We start from the raw sequence: 16,908 nt of genomic DNA, 5'->3' as shown, positions 1-16,908 counted from the left end.
TAGCAATTTAAAAAATAGGAAAATGGGTTTGAAAATTGCACAGCCTGTTTTCATCCTTCACTTACTCCACACATCTGGTTTTTATCTTTCTGTTGAGAAAGATCCAAATTTGGGACAACTTGATGGTGTAACTTGAGAGACAGCTGTAAAAGCTGCACTCAGAGGCATCGTTTAAACACACAAGACATGGTTGTACCTGCTCTGGGAATGCATTCTGCCTTCTGGCTCACCATGGCAAACTCATCTCAGTGTTGAGAGAGCAGGGGGAGATACAGGCAATCAGATTGTTTGCCCATGAGCAAAGCATGGTCACTGTTACGTGTTACTCGTGAATATTTGGGGTTTGTGATGTTTTCAGTTGTGCTCCAAGTCTGAAATTGGAAAGGTCCAGCCCCAAAAGAAAGGACCAAAAAGTCAACATAAGAAAGTAAAGTTTGATTGTGTTCAAAGAGGAAATATTATTTCAAGATGTTTGTGTGCAAGAGGAAAGACAGGCCAAACATTTTGTCAGAAGGGTTTACAGGTGAGTTCTCATCCTCAGTGCTCTGCAATTCCTTCATTGAAGAACAATTTTAATTTTTTTTCTGTGAGTGTTCACAGGTTGATCTCAGGCTAAGAACAGAGCTCAGGGCTTGATTCACTTACCCCCTGCTTTTGAGGTGAGGATGGAGAAATGCACTTAAGATTCCCGTGGCAGGAGGGGAAGTTCAATGTGTTTGAGAGGTTTGCTGGGCTCAGAATATTGGCTTGGGTTCTCCCACTGTGCACAGTGTTAATCCTGCTGTGTATCCCTGGCTGGGGTGTGCTCAGGGGTGCAGCCAGGCTTCTTGTGGGCTTTCTGTCTTAATAGTAAGACCTTTGTAAGCCTTTTCATGTGGCCTGGTTTGGGGTTTAAGGTCTGATCTACCCAGCCTGTGCTGCTTTTGCTTCTGTGTCAGTCACCTTCAGACTGTGGCAGGGTTGATCATTTTTGTGGGATCACAGAATGGTTTGGATAGGAAAGAGCTTGAAAGACCATCTCATTCCACTATTGGAGGTTGCTCCAAGCCCAATCCAATCTGGCCTTGGACACTCCCAGGGATGGGGCAGCCACAGCTTCTCTGGGCAACCTGTGCCAGGGCCTGCCCACCCTCACAGGAAGAATTCCTTCCCAATATCTAAATCTACCCTTCCTCAGCTTAAAACCATTCCCCTTGTCCTGTCATTGCTTGCCCTTTCTAAAAAAGGTGTTCTGTGGGAGCTGGGAATGTGTGCCTTGGATTTGCTGCTCTGACACCTTTCCCCCCTCCACCCTCTGTGACCTGTTTCAGTGAGTCGCTGAAAAAAGTGAGTGCTTTGGTTTGTTTTGTGAGACAAGGCAAAGGTTTTTCCACTGGTTATTTTTTCTTGCTGGTGAAGGCAGTGTTGGTTCCCAGCATCCCTGTGTGGTTCAGGAGTTGCTCCAAGAGATCTGGAGAGGGAGTTTGGACAAGGGCATGGAGTGACAGGACAAGGGGTAATGGCTTTAACTTGGCAGAGGGTTAGATTAGATATGAGGAAGAAATTCTTCCATCTGAGGGTGGGCAGGCCCTGGCACAGGTGCCCAGAGAAGCTGTGGCTGCCCCATCCCTGGGAGTGTCCAAGGCCAGGTTGGACAGGGCTTGGAGCAACCTGGGCTGGTGGGAGGTGTCCCTGTCCATGGCAGGGGGTGGGATGAGATGAGCTTTAAGCTCCCAACCCAAATCTTTCTGGGAATCTTTGAATACAGTCACTGCTGTTGCCCTCCTTACAAAGCACATTGAACAGCAGCCAAAGGGATTGTGCCTCTCTTGTTCTCCTCAAGAAAACAAGAAGCTCTGATAATGTGTGTGGCAAAGATGGGATTCCTTATGTTCTTCATGTCTTATCTCTCACACCCAAGTGGGGCTTGTGCTGGAATGTGAAGATGGAGGTGAGCTGGGCAAAATATTTGCATGCTTTGATGTGAAAACACAGATCTGGGTCCTGCACCTCTGACATTCTTGGCTTTGAACTTGAAATCAAATGCAGAGCCCACATGCTGGGCCCTGTTGTTTGTGATTTGCACTCTATTTGCTACCAGCCTTGGAACTGGAAGTGGCAGGTGTTACCAGGGAGTCCCACTGTAAACAGGAGTGGGGACAGTGCCAGTCTCCATGTGGTTGGGAACCTGGAGTGGAGTCTCTGCTGCAGGAGGAGAATCTCTGTAGCTACTTAAAATTGTACAAAATAACAATTATGTTGCACCTCTGAAGAGCCCATGAAAAGTTGTCTGCTGGAACTGTGGTTTGCCAAGACTGAATGTAGAATTAATGCCAGAAAGTAAAGATTTCTGCACAAAAAGTGTTGTAACAAAAGCTTGGGCTCTGCCTCATACATCTGGACCTGGTTTTTGCTGTTGGGTTCAGCTGACAGTGACTTTGTAATTCACACCCTGCATTGCATCAGCTCCTTGAAACACCTAGTTGTCTGTGCAAAGGTGTTTCACTGTGGGAGTGCCATTCCCAGAGTGACCCCAAGCAGGAGGCAGTGGGGAAGAAAAGAGCTGATTTTTATTCTTCAGTAAGTTTCGAGCTGGAGAAGGTGTTGGCTCATCAGGTTTGAATTCAAAAGCGTTAATTGTCCTTTTCCAGCCGAAGAGTGGTGGTACAGATGTCACTGAAGGGGAGGGGACAGTTAAACCTCCATCCTCAGCCTGGTGGGCAGTGACTGGGAGAAGCCAGATCACACTCACAGGTGGTGCTGGGCTGAGCTGCGTAAGGATTATGTTTAGAATTTTAAAAGCATCTTATGAATCCTCTCGTTGTCAGGTTCATCTAAGAAGGTAGGAAGGGAAAGCTGTGCTTGGGAAGAGCTATTTACAGAATCCAGAGTGACTTCTGGAGATCATCCAGTCCAGCCCCTCTGACTAGGCAGGGTCACCTAGATCAGGTGATACATGAATGCTTCTAGGTGGGTTTGGAATGGCTCCAGAGAGGAAGACTCCACAGCCTCCCTTGGCAGCTGCTCCAGTGCTCTGCCACCCTCCATGGAAAGAAGTTCTTCCTCATATTGAGTTGCAACTTCTTGTGTTTTAGTTTATGGCCATTATTTCTTGTCCTGTCATTGGGCACCACTGAGAAGAGTCTGGTACCCCCGTCTTGACATCCACTTATGAGATATTTGTCTGTATTGAGGAGATCCCCTCTCACTTTTCTCAGTCTTCTCTTCCTTGCTGCTCTCCAGATAGAAATCCGAAGCTGATTTTGATGTTAGGTATCTTGTCAGCAATGCACACTGAGGTTCAAAACCATGTGTTTTGGAAACTTGGTGTTCACTACATGAGAATAAATCCAAAGGTAGTAAGGATTAAAGGAAAACCTTGCAAAATTTCTGGAAGGTTGGTGGTGCCTGAAGTGGTGGCAAGTGAGATGTTCAGTTAGAACATCTTCACCTTGTACACCCTCTGGACATGCTGAGCTCTAAGTAAAACATTTCCAGCAGACACCGTGAGCTACAGCTGGTTTTCTTCCACCAAAAAAACCTGCTCTAGTGGGAGGTGTCCCTGCCCATGGCAGGGGGTTGGAATGAGGTGATGTTTAAGGTCCTTTCCAGCCCAAACCATTGTGTGATTCCACAATAAAAGTCATTTTCATGGTTAACTCACACTGCATGTGGCATCCCAACACCTGGCTTGAGGAACACTGCTGCCCTGAGGCAGCGACCAGGGAAATGAGTGGATGTGTTTGGATAACTCTGTTCAAGGGTACTTCTGTCAGACTTCAGTGCATCCGTTGATTTGTGTTTATTTTTGGGATACACAGGAAAATGAAGTTTTCCTGTAGGCTTTATGAGAGCATGGAGTGGAATATGTAAGACAAGATTTAAAACTAAATTGTCTATTGTTTCCTGAGGTGTTTTCAATCAGAAAGCCTTGCAGTTAGTTTCCCCTCCCCTCCATCTGCAGTGCTGAAGCCTGTGAAACACATCCAGTGCTCTCTGCTGATACCTGACTCCCTTATCTCCTCACTCCTAGGAATTGCATGATGTTTTCCAGCCCTGGAAAAGCACACTCTGCCTGTGACAAAATTCTTTCTCTTCTTCGCGAAGATTTGTGCCAACACTGTTAGGAATTTGAAGTGAGTGGTGTAGGAAAGCCCAGGGGGAAAGCTGCTGTTTGTCTGCAGGTGTGGGCAGGCAGGACACAGCCTGGCTCTCAGGGAGGGTGAGGGCACTGGTGCTGGGCAGGCAGGACACAGCCTGGCTCTCAGGGAGATGCCCTGTTGGCAGTGGGGATGAGGGCACTGGTGCTGGGCAGGCAGGACACAGCCTGGCTCTCAGGGAAGGTGAGAGCACTGGTGCTGGGCAGGCAGGACACAGCCTGGCTCTCAGGGAGGTGCCTTGTGGGCAGTGGGGGTGAGGGCACTGGTGCTGGGCAGGCAGGACACAGCCTGGCTGTCAGGGAGGGTGAGGGCACTGGTGCTGGGCAGGCAGGACACAGCCTGGCTCTCAGGGAGGTGCCTTGTGGGCAGTGGGGGTGAGGGCACTGGTGCTGGGCAGGCAGGACACAGCCTGGCTCTCAGGGAGGGTGAGGGCACTGGTGCTGAGCAGGCAGGACACAGCCTGGCTCTCAGGGAGGGTGAGGGCACTGGTGCTGGGCAGGCAGGACACAGCCTGGCTCTCAGGGAGGGTGAGGGCACTGGTGCTGGGCAGGCAGGACACATCCTGGCTCTCAGGGAGATGCCCTGTGGGCAGTGGGGGTGAGGGCACTGGTGCTGGGCAGGCAGGACAAAGCCTGGCTCTCAGGGAGATGCCCTGTTGGCAGTGGCTGTGAGGGCACTGGGCTCCAGGCAGCTGAATTGTGAGCTTTTCTAAAGCTCCACTGAGAGGGATTTAAACACCACTAAGTCAGGGTTGTAAACAGCTGAGTCTGCCTGGTTGTCTCCTGGTTAAGTGACTCTGATTCCAGAGAGGATGATGCAGTTGGGAAGTAGCAACAACTCTTTAGTGAAGGTGTTTTCAAAATGAGATTCATAGAATTCCAGAAGGGTTTGGGTTGGAAGGGACCTTAAAGCTCATCTCATTCCACCCCCTGCCATGAGCAGGGACACCTCCCACCAGCCCAGGTTGCTCCAAGCCCTGTCCAACCTGGCCTTGGACACTTCCAGGGATGGGGCAGCCACAGCTTCTCTGGGCACCTGTGCCAGGGCCTGCCCACCCTCACAGGGAAGAATTTCTTCATAATGTCTGGTCTGAGTCCTTCTCCCTTGTCCTGTCACTCCATGCCTTTGTGGAAAGTCCCTCTCCAAAAGACACCACTTGTAAAAAGAAAGGAATTAAAGCTGGGAATGCTCTGCAGTTTTTATTTTCGGGCATGTCAGTGGCTTTATTTTGTTATCTCAGTGAGTTTGGTACCAGCCCTTTGTGTCAGCTGAGTCAGGACAGCTGGTGGGGACATGGTGACAGGACACAGCCCCATGGGGCAGGGAGGCTGAGCCCAGCCCTGGTGTGGCAGTGCCACCAGCCAGTGAGACAGGGTGGCTGCCTCCTCCTTTTCCCCTTCTTGCTGAGCAGCACTAGAGGGGTGACATGTGTGACAGTCCCCAGGGCCCCTTGTTCCCAGGGCAGCCACCTCCCCGTGCCCCTCTGGGCAGCAGGATATGGTAAGAACCAACAGATAGAAAAGGTCTTGCTTCACAAGACAGGAATGAGTTAAGAAGCAGCAAGAAGTCAGGAAAAGCTGCCTTTTCTTCTGGCTCAGTAAAGGGAGAGACAGCAAGCAGTGTGTCCCTGCTGCCCCTGCTCCTGACCTTGGCACACTCATGCAAATAGTGCCTGTGTCAGGTTCCTCCTTCTGGCTCCTCTCTTGGCCATAGCTGGAGTGTTTGCTCAGTCTTGAGCCACTACTAAGTGACAGAGGGGGTAAAAATACCAGGATGGATGGATGGATGGATGGATGGACAGGTGGAAGGAGACATGGATGGATGAGTGGATGGATGGATGGATGGATGGATGGATGGATGGATGGATGGATGGATGGATGGATGGACAGGTGGAAGGAGACATGGATGGATGAGTGGATGGATGGATGGATGAGTGGATGGATGGATGGATGGATGGATGGATGGATGGATGGATGGATGGATGGACGGACGGACGGACGGATGGATGGATGGATGGATGGATGGATGGATGGATGGACAGGTGGAAGGAGACATGGAGGGATGAGTGGATGGATGGATGGATGGATGGATGGATGGATGGATGGATGGATGGATGGATGGATGGATGAACAGGTGGAAGGAGACATGGATGGATGGATGGATGGATGGATGGATGGATGGATGGATGGATGGATGGATGGATGGATGGACAGGTGGAAGGAGACATGGATGGATGAGTGGATGGATGGATGGATGGATGGATGGATGGATGGATGGATGGATGGATGGATGGATGGACAGGTGGAAGGAGACATGGATGGATGGATGGATGGATGGATGGATGGATGGATGGATGGATGGATAGATATTGCAGCTACCTGTCAAATCCAAAGCATCCCCAAGTATTAGGGGTTGAATGAGGGGTGTGCAGAGGCAGAATGGGCTGTTCTATAAAGACAGGAACATGAAGCATCAGTGGAAATGTAGGGGAATAATGTAATGAATTTATAGGTTTGCCTTCCCCAAACTGCTATGCAGGCTGTCACCAAAATGGAAAATAGATATAAGGTTGGATAATGTATCCACAAAGTAGTGTGTGATTTAACAGCAGCACTTACCATTTGCATTGAAACAGGCTGCAATTGCTGAAATCAGAGGGGAAGCTTAAAGTCCTAATGCTTGATGGTGGATATGGTTGTAAAGAGCAAAATCCTGCTGACTGTGGTTGATTAATTCTGTGTGACAAAAGATGTAAGATGAAGTGGTCTGCATACTGGGATCAAGTGCTGTGGAAAGAAATAGATGAGCAGATTTTTTTGCCCTGACTCTCAAGCTCTCAATCCTGAGACACTGGAGTTTGCTGTCCTGTTTCCAGGCTCTGAACACACAAAATCCTGACAACTCTGTTCTTTCCCAGTGAGAAAGTGCACTCAAATGTATCAGATTGGAGCAGAATATTCTGCCTTGTTAATTTATTTATTTCAGAGGATTAGAGAGAATCTGAACAGCCATTCAGGTTCCCAAAGGACTTCAGTAGTGGAGGGCAAGAAGGGCCATTTCAATGAAGTGATGAGATCTTTGTCACAGTTTGTTCTTGTGTTAAGCTCAGGGTCTTGTGTCCTTCCAAAGGAACTTCCAAACCCAGAGTGTTATTTATTGTGTTGCTTAATGGCCCATTTCACTCTTTAATTACCACATTTTTAACAATATGTACCCTTTATAATATAGGGAATTGTTTTAACCTCTAATTTTCAACCACACTTGCAGATAATTTTATTTTAAAAAGCACAGGACAAAGCCTCCTCTTCCTCCTCCATGCAAAGAAGGAGGAAAATGCACCAGATTTGTCTACTTGCCTGCAGTTCTCTGAGGTGCTGGAAATCACCAGTGGGTTAAGGGCAGGTTATTTTTGCTATTTCTTTTTATTTATGTGTTTTCCTCTGAAGAAGAGCTTGCAGTGGGAAATAACCTTGTGCTTCCTAGTTTAGTTAATTCCTCTGCTGTGGTCCCTCCCTTCCCCATGGAAGTTTCACAAGTCCTTGTCATAGAAGTTTTGCAGACAATGACAGTTAGCAAAGTGTTCCCAATCTCCCTGGAAAATTGGGTTAAATTGGGCTCTGTGAAGGAAAGAAGAGCTGTGCTTATGCTCTCAGAATTCCATCTCCATCTCTGTGGTTGTTAACACAGCTCAGTGCTTTCAAGGAGTTAATATTCCAAGCTTTAAAATGGATCAGAAACAGAAGGAAGGATGGAATAAGTGGGGGTGCCTCTGGTTAATGGGGCACTGCCATAGGCTGGGGGCCTGCTATGTAACATACTTATATATGTGTAGGAAGAATAAAAGTAAATAAGAGCCAGCAGTAAACCCTCTAACAATCCCATTCATTACAGTGATCTGATCTTGTTTTATTGCCCACAGTCTATCACAGCAATTATGTATCACTGAACACCTGGAAATTAAACTCACAAAGCTTTTTTCGATAGTTTCTTGTTGACTTGAACTGTTCTGTTGACTTGTTTTACATTTCACAAGGAATTTGGGCTCAGGTAGCCAAATTTGGAGCAGGGCTTTGAATCCTGTGTGCACCCCCTGAGTGTGGAATTTCTGTCCAGGTGGGACAATCCTGGGCTCAGTGTCCTGTCCCTCCTGTGCTGCTGGGAATGGGGCTGTTCTTAATCCTTCTGAGGTCCTTCACTTTCTGCTTCCTTCAAATTTACTGCTCTCCTTGCTTCAGTTTGAGAAGTGTTTCATTAACACACTGAAGGAGGTTCCAAGGAAGATTTAGGATTTATTAATCTTTATTTCTTTGCCTGGTTTTGCTGTGGTTAGAACCACTGCAGTGTTGGCCACTGACACCTTTCCTTGGGACCATCAAGAGCCAGTGTGTAAACTCTCCATTCCCTGTGCAAATTCTGGACAGCCATTCCAGTGTGCAGAGGAAAGACAACTTTCCACTTAAGGCAGCACCTGGTTTGCAGGAGATAACAGAAAGGTGGTTAAAAAACATAAGAGTTTCAGTCCTGTGAGACATTTCCTCATCTTCATATTTATTCTGCATCAGAATGCAAATAAATATTTTCAATATTTTCAGTCAGAATTATATTCTTAAATATATTCTTGAGTACTTTCCTGTTCATTTTCTGTCTAGGTTTTTAAACATTTACATTAATAAAATTGTTTTGTTTTGTTTTTCCAGAATACACCAGCAGCAGATGACATAGCTTGTCTTTAAAATAGATTCTTTAAAAATCATTTAGAGCAGCTGCTTTCTAACAATTGAGTCATCTCATTTTTCAGATTAGAATCTCTTTTTTGCTTTGTAATGAAATGCTTTGACACTTGGAACATGAAATTAAGATAAATATTCAACACAAGAGCAGGTGTTTTTTTCCAGCATCCTTCTTGTTCCAGGAATGTGCTGTATTTCTTCTCCAAATATGTTTTTCTGCTTTTATAAATTACTCCAAAGTTTGATATTTCCATGGTTTCTTCTTGAAATTTTTTTTCACTCTATGATTCCTTACAGTTACTCTTTCTTAGGAAAATGTAGTTTAAATCAGTCAAGAGAAGGGGCAATTTCTTAATGTCTTCCTTTCACCTGGCTATAAATGTAAATATATAAATATATCCTGCTATAATTTGGTGCAGGATACATTTCTACATGGACAGGAGTAAGTGCTGTCTTGCAGCATCTTTATTTCTCTGGGAGAAATCTCCTGCCACAGGGCCATGGATCCACACAAACCCATGTTGTGTAGCACTTCTCAAGGAGGAAAGCCCAGTGGCCTCAGTGCCTGGAGAGCTGCTGCCTGTGGGGATCAGGGAGGAAAGCCCAGTGGCCTCAGTGCCTGGAGAGCTGCTGCCTGTGGGGATCAGGGAGGAAAGCCCAGTGGCCTCAGTATCTGGAGGAGCTGCTGCCTGTGGGGATCAGGGAGGAAAGCCCAGTGGCCTCAGTGCCTGGAGAGCTGCTGCCTGTGGGGATCAGGGAGGAAAGCCCAGTGGCCTCAGTGCCTGGAGGAGCTGCTGCCTGTGGGGATCAGGGAGGAAAGCCCAGTGGCCTCAGTGCCTGGAGGAGCTGCTGCCTGTGGGGATCAGGGAGGAAAGCCCAGTGGCCTCAGTGCCTGGAGGAGCTGCTGCCTGTGGGGATCAGGGAGGAAAGCCCAGTGGCCTCAGTGCCTGGAGGAGCTGCTGGCTGTGGGGATCAGGGAGGAAAGCCCAGTGGCCTCAGTGCCTGGAGGAGCTGCTGCCTGTGGGGATCAGGGAGGAAAGCCCAGTGGCCTCAGTGTCTGGAGGAGCTGCTGGCTGTGGGGATCAGGGAGGAAAGCCCAGTGGCCTCAGTATCTGGAGGAGCTGCTGCCTGTGGGGATCAGGGAGGAAAGCCCAGTGGCCTCAGTGCCTGGAGGAGCTGCTGCCTGTGGGGATCAGGGAGGAAAGCCCAGTGGCCTCAGTATCTGGAGGAGCTGCTGGTGGGTGGTGGTGCAGAGCTGGCTGAGGAGCCCATGGAGCTGTGCCAGGTCAGGAGGAGCAGCCTGCCCACCCTCCAGGAGATGCTGCTGGCACAAAGGCAGCTGAAGGAGCAGCTGCTGCAGCTCAGCTGGGAGGTCCATGGAGGAACAGGGTGAGACAGAGCTCTCAGATGTTAATCCACACTCAGGGCAGCATTAATGTCTAATAAACAGCAGGTATCTCACTTGGAAGAGAAAAATGATGGGGGTTTTTTCCTGAGCTGGAAGAGTTTGCCTCCTTTTCCAGATGAAGGGCTCTGTGTTCAGGGCTGCTTCGTCTGGCTCACCTGCTTAGCCATCAGCACTTGGCAACCACAGGATTCTACAGAGTCCCTCAACCACAAAAATGTGTAGAGGGGTGTAAAAAATGGCAGTGTGGAGATGACCAGCTCATTGTGGTCCTGCCAAGAGTCATCACAGAGGTGGACCATGGACTGGCCTTGTTGTGGCTGTGTGTTCCTCCCCACCTCAGTCAGGCAGAGCCCTGCTTGTGGCAGCAGAGAAGAGCTCCAGACTGACTGGTGAGAGCAAGAATTGGCCACTGGATGTGCCAGCACCATTGCTCTTACCAGCCCCTAAATCTTTGTGCTCCTGGATTCAGTGAGGCTGCACCACCTGCACAGCTGTGTGCTCTGGTGTTCCCATTCCCTGAGTCACATCCAGGCACTGTCCAAGTGTGTGCTCTGGTGTTCCCATTCCCTGGGTCACATCCAAGGACCATCCAACTGTGTGCTCTGGTGTTCCCATTCCCTGAGTCACATCCAGGCACTGTCCAAGTGTGTGCTCTGGTGTTCCCATTCCCTGAGTCACATCCAGGGACCATCCAACTGTGTGCTCTGGTGTTCCCATTCCCTGGGTCACATCCAGGGACCATCCAACTGTGTGCTCTGGTGTTCCCATTCCCTGGGTCCCATCCAGGGACCATCCAACTGTGTGCTCTGGTGTTCCCATTCCCTGGGTCACATCCAGGGACCATCCAACTGTGTGCTCTGGTGTTCCCATTCCACATGTCACATCCAGGCACTGTCCAACTGTGTGTTTTGGTGTTCCCATTCCCTGGGTTACATCCAAGGACTGTCTAACTGTGTGTTCTGGTGTTCCCATTCCCATTGTCCCATCCAGGCACTGTCCATGTATCAAACTCCCATGTTATGATCTGGGGACAAGGATGGCTTATCTGAAAGTCTGCACATCCCCTGGTTTAACAGGGTTCATTTGTATTGGAAAGAGAATCTTCTGCAGAAAGAATAATCTCATACTTGGCTATGCCATGAGTATCTTTGCTGTAGTTTATGTATGTAAAAATAATTTTGGGAAATGCTGAAGTCTCCTTTGAGTGAGCAGTCACTGAAAATTCACCCACACTACAGCATCAAATTGTGGACATTCTCTCAAGGGCAGTTTCCTCCTTCCCCACTCCTTGTGAGTGGACCCAGGTTGTTTTAAGGTCCCTTGTACTTACTCTCTGCCATAGTCAATATCAAAAAACAATTGGGTTGGTTTGTTTGTTTTTTTAAAATCAGTAAGTTGCTTCTTTTTTTGTTTGTTTCTTTTCTTCTCAACAGCTTTTCTAGTTCTATTTGCCTTAAGGGGATAGTCTTTTAAACTAAGGGAAAATAACTGTTTCTGTAGTGATTTTAGAACTGCTGAAGGTGGCTGAATACTCTTATTTATATGGAGATCAACGACAAGTGCATCTTCCACTTACATTTATAGCCTGCTGTAGATTGTGCTTGAAAATAAATAGCTCTGATTTTGCATAGGCCTCTGCCTGACCTGGACATCCTGTGAATGTGCTTTCCAGTGCTCCAGCAGCAGCAAGCTCCCCTTCTTTCTCCCAAATTCCCATTTTGCTGATTCCCCTATGTATTTTTAGAACATTGCTATTTCTCTGGCACTTGCCATGCCAATAGAGCACACAGATTGCAGTGGTTCATTCCTACATAGCATTAAATTAAATGCATTTTTCTTTCTGGATTTGGCCATGGCACTGTCATGTCTCTGATTTAATGTCTTTGATGCTCCCTCTAAAGCCAAGATTCCCTTGCCCTGAGTACCTTGATGCAATAAGAGCTGTCAAAATGCAGTCCCATGCCATGCTGCCTTCCATGGTTCTTGGCTCTCTGAAGGAAAAGGAGTGAGTGTAAAGATTCCTCCTCTTGCATAGAATTTTTTGTTTTAAGGACCTTTATGCAAAGATTTCTCTCTTTCTTAGGTACCTGGCAAGCAATAAAAATTTCAAACCAGGTTGCAATTCCTGGGAAAAAAAATAATAAAGAGCTGGTTTTCAATCAAATCACTTGCTAACTGTCTAATTATAATTCCTTTAAGAGTTCTGCTTTTGTGATTTCTTGTTGCTGCTGTAATTCACGTCCCTTCTCTCTTATGCTGCCTCATCTTGGGTGTCAGCTCTGTCTAAATTTTATACTCTGTCCAAATAATAGGATTCACAAGCTCTCACCCTTCTCTGGTGTCAGGAACATCAGTCTCAGTCTCTTATTTATCCTGTTATTATTAAAGCCTCCCTTTTAAACATGGGGTATTTATTTTTCCTCAAAATGCAACATTTTCCTCCTGTCATAAAGCAAGCGACTTAAACATTTTCAAAGGCTCTTTCAGGCAAGGCTGGGAATTAGATTCTTGTGGAGACCTTCATAAAAAATTGAAGACTTGGTGTATTAACATACATTGATTTATTCATAGTGTTTCATTACAAATAAGTGAGGATCCCATAACACTGGGCAGGGTTAGGAGAGCAGCAGAGCGTTGTGTATTATATTGACAGCTCTATTGAAACTGAGCTGCCTTTGGATTGAATTTGGAAGGCAGGCAAGGAATGGGCTGGTAAATAAGTCATGAGTTTTACTTGCAAGTGTCTGTGTACCCAGAGGGTTGCCATGGGTGAGCAGGATGGAGCTCGAGCAGGATTCCAGAGGTGTGTTGGCAGGGTGGGCTCCTCTCCAGCTGTGCTGGCACCAGTGCAGGTGGATTCCTGGCACCTCCCCAGGTCCAGAACCCTCCTGGCTTCTTCTCTCAGGTGCAAACCAGGCATTGCCCCACTCTGAGGCTCAGAATGAGGGGAGGGAAAGGATACCAGTGGCTGCCTTACAGAGGAGAAGGGCTTTTGTCTAAAGACTTGATGGTCTTTATTTCATTTGAACATACAATTCCATTGCAGCGTATTCCCTCAGCACAAGGAAAGACTTGCAAAGCCATTGTTGTCAGGAAAAGGCTGCTATTGTTTTCAGCTGCCTTAGGAGAAGATGATTTGCCAAAAGAAAATGTGTGAAGATGATTTGCCAAAAGAAAATGTGTGAAGATGATTTGCCAAAAGACAGTGTGTCTGTGTTTGCACCAGGGGGTTTGGATGCTGAGCAGGATTGTACAGAAAATTCCCCTGAAAATGCTGCTGATGGTGCTGAGTGCTCTGCTTTGGCTGCAGGAGTTCTGAGACTTGGAACACAAAGCAATTCTTTGCATCTTTTGTTGTAAATCAGCCCATGCTGAGGTTTTAGTGGAGAGAAGAAACCAGTTTTTTCCTTAAGTAAAGCCTTGGAAAGTGTTTGTTGGGATCCCATGTTTGTCGGGATCCAAAGACAGAACCATCAGTAGAGATGCTGAAATAATCCCTGTCCTTGTGTTTGCACTGCCTGATTTCAAGGGATGGCAGAACAGGGCAGCAGAAAGAGGCCCCTTGTCACCTCCTTTCCTTGTTCTTCATTTGCAGATCACCTACAAGGCCGTTGGGTCTCTGGATCCCAGTGCTGACCTGTCCAGCCAAAGAGGGAAGGTCTTCAAGCTGAGGAACGAGACCCACCACCTGTTTGTGGGGTTGTACCCAGGCACAACCTACTCATTCACCATCAAAGCCAGCACAGTCAAGGGCTTTGGGCCACCCATCACCACTCGGATTGCAACCAAAATTTCAGGTATTGCTTTGGAGAAGAGGGGGGGGAAATAAAGGACTTTTCAGGGCTTTATTCTTTAGACCAAAAGCTGATACATAAAACAATAAAAATTATTCAGCTTAGTGTCTCTCCACATTTCATAGGTCAGGTTTTTAAGTTGGCCACTGACCTGTGTTTGATCTGGTTAATTTGTGGGTATCTTAAATATCCATGAATATCTTTGTGGAGCATTTTAAAAGCGAGTCATCATTAGTTGTACAAATGAACTGACTCTGTAATAATTACTGTCAGTATTATCTGTCTGAATGGGGAAGTTCCTTCAGTAATGTGGGTTTTATTTTCAGAATGCACCAAAATGGATGTAATGAAGTAAAGGAATTAATAGTGCAGAGGCTAAAAGTAAAGAAGGAAAGCTGTTTACATTGAGGGTTTATGAGTAAGAGCAGAGGGAGGGCTTGAGGGAGGCAGGCAAGAATATGAAGGCATTAAAATAAGTAGGCATTGCAAAGAGAATGGGTAAAAAAAAAAGGAGAGGTTAGTTATCAAAAAAGGGGATGGTAGAGGTGATTTGGGGCAGATTTATGTAGATTTTAATTTTATCATTTAGTTGATAGCAGTAAACCAGCTTTTCCCACAGAGAGCAAAGCTGACATTTGTTTGGACAACCTTAACTTTTTTCAGTCAAGCCAAAATAACCATTCAGGACATTCAGGGCACTTTAATGCTTGAAATTAGGGGTGGGTGCCATAGGAAAGAAATTTTAAGGAAGTAAAATACACCCTTTCCCTCTGTTGGCCATCAGCAGAGTTTCAACCCTTAATATTTATCCAAAAGCCCTAAACCACTTGGAGTAAAGCCATTAAGTGTCCAAGCAGCTCCCCAGACTGTTGGGGTTTGTACAGCCCTGCGTGGTGTGCACTCTATTCCTGTGTGACCAGAGAAGCAAAACACCTCAAGAGTGGTGGTGGTTTTCCCCTCTCATTCTGTTTCCTCACATTTTATTATTTCATGAGTGCTCAAACTTGAGTTAGAAGCCTGCCTGCCTGACACCTCTGGATCCCCGTGCTCTGAGACAGGCTGGGAGAGCTGGGGGGTGTTCACCTGGGGAAAAGAAGGCTCTGGAGAGACCTCAGAGCCCTTTCCAGTGCCTGACAGGGCTCCAGGAGAGCTGGAGAGGGACTGGGAACAAGGGATGGGGGGACAGGACAAGGGGAATGGCTTCCCACTGCCAGATGGCAGGGTTAGATGGGATATTGGGAAGGAATTCTTCCCTGTGAGGGTGGGCAGGCCCTGGCACAGGTTGCCCAGAGCAGCTGTGGCTGCCCCATCCCTGAAGGTGTCCAAGGCCAGGTTGGACAAGGCTTGGAGCAACCTGGGCTGGTTGGAAGGTGGAATGAGATAGTCTTTGAGGTCCCTTCCAACCCAAACCACTCTGTGATCTGCAGCATCAGTGGTGATCTCTGGTCTGGAAGGCTGCTGGTGACATGTCTTCTTTAAATCATAGAATCATAGAATCAATTGGGTTGGAAAAGACCTCCAAAATCATCAAGTCCAACCCTTGGTCCAACTCCAGTCCCTTTACCAGATCATGGCACTCAGTGCCGCAGCCAATCTCAGTTGAAAAACCTCCAGGGATGGGGAATCCACCCCCTCTCTGGGCAGCCCATTCCAATGCCTGAGCACTCTCTCTGCAAAGAATTTTTTCTGCTCTCCGACTTCAATTTCCCCTGGCAGAGCTTGAGCCCATCGTGCCCCCTTGTCCTATTGCTGAGTGCCTGGGAGAAGAGACCAACCCCCACGTGGCCACAACTTCCCTTCAGGCAGTTCCAGACAGTGCTGAGGTCACGTTTGAGCCTCCTCTTCTCCAGGCTAAACACCCCCAGCTCCCTCAGCCTCTCCCCACAGCACTTGTGCTCCAGTCCCTTCTCCAGCCTCGTTGCTTTTCTCACTGCTTCCCCTTGCTGCAGAGCACCTCATTGCAGAGAAATCCTCCTGAAGGCATTGGCATTCATTCTGAACTCACTCCCAGCTTATTGACAGGGAGGTCAGTAGCTGAGCTGATAATAGCAGCCCCATTCTTGACAGTTTTCAGGCATTTAGATAAAAATCCTGATTGTAAACAGGATTACAGTGGAAATCACTATGAGAGGATTAAATATGGGATCCCCCACAATGCAGCTTGTCCTTGTGAGCTGCAGATGAACTATTTGTGTGAATTCTTCTGTTTGGTTTGTATTTCAAAGATATTTGAACCAAACTTGCATCTTTGGAACAAATTTGATGCTGCTCTGACCTCCTGACCTTTTTTGTTCTTCCACACTAAAATTTATCCCAAAGAGGTGTCTGGGAAAAGAAAAAATGAATGTAATAAGTAAAATATATTTTCTGAGGAAAACTCCTACTTTCATGGAGTGATCCTAGGAGAAAATACCAAAGCAGAGGTAGAAACTAGAGTTTGGCTGAGTGTGAATATTCCAAGGGTTTCTGTGCTGCTTTAGGGAACATGTCAGTGAAGGGGTGGGGCTGCCATGGCTGGGCAGTGCCCGAGGGCAGCGCTGCAGTCTGTGCAGCTGCCCTTTGGGTCAGCATCACTAAAGCACTGGGGGTAAAATGCCATGGGTTTGGGTGCAAAAATAACCAGGCTCATTTGTGCTCCTCTCTTTTCATCTGTTGTGCTTCATAACACACCCTCCAGCTGATCAAGGGGACACAGCTCAAGTCTGTGTATTAAAAACTCTTCAGATGTGAGAAGGTTAATCCACTGCCCAGAACAGTGGAAAAGATTCAGGATTCCTTGGTGCTTTCCTTAGCTCTGCCACTGACTCACTCAGCCTGAGTGGTTTTTTATCATGTCC

General features: G+C 47.2%; 1 protein-coding gene across 10 annotated transcripts in view; it reads left to right on the top strand.

Moving 5' to 3' along the window:
- The window catches only part of PTPRT (protein tyrosine phosphatase receptor type T), a 503,103-nt gene that overhangs the window by 331,136 nt on the left and 155,059 nt on the right, over nucleotides 1-16,908 (top strand). For all 10 annotated transcript variants that reach the window (XR_011699370.1, XR_011699371.1, XM_071573285.1 and 7 more), the window contains exon 10: nucleotides 13,873-14,074. Coding sequence is in view for 8 of the 10 variants with exons in the window: in XM_071573285.1 (XP_071429386.1) it covers nucleotides 13,873-14,074 (202 nt within the window). In the remaining 2 variants the exon portion in view is untranslated. The remainder of the gene's footprint in view (nucleotides 1-13,872; nucleotides 14,075-16,908) is intronic.

The sequence above is a fragment of the Pithys albifrons genome, chromosome 18 (assembly GCF_047495875.1).
Source record: "Pithys albifrons albifrons isolate INPA30051 chromosome 18, PitAlb_v1, whole genome shotgun sequence".
In the NCBI taxonomy this organism is placed as follows: domain Eukaryota; kingdom Metazoa; phylum Chordata; class Aves; order Passeriformes; family Thamnophilidae; genus Pithys; species Pithys albifrons.
This window is presented reverse-complemented; position numbering and strand designations above follow the sequence as displayed.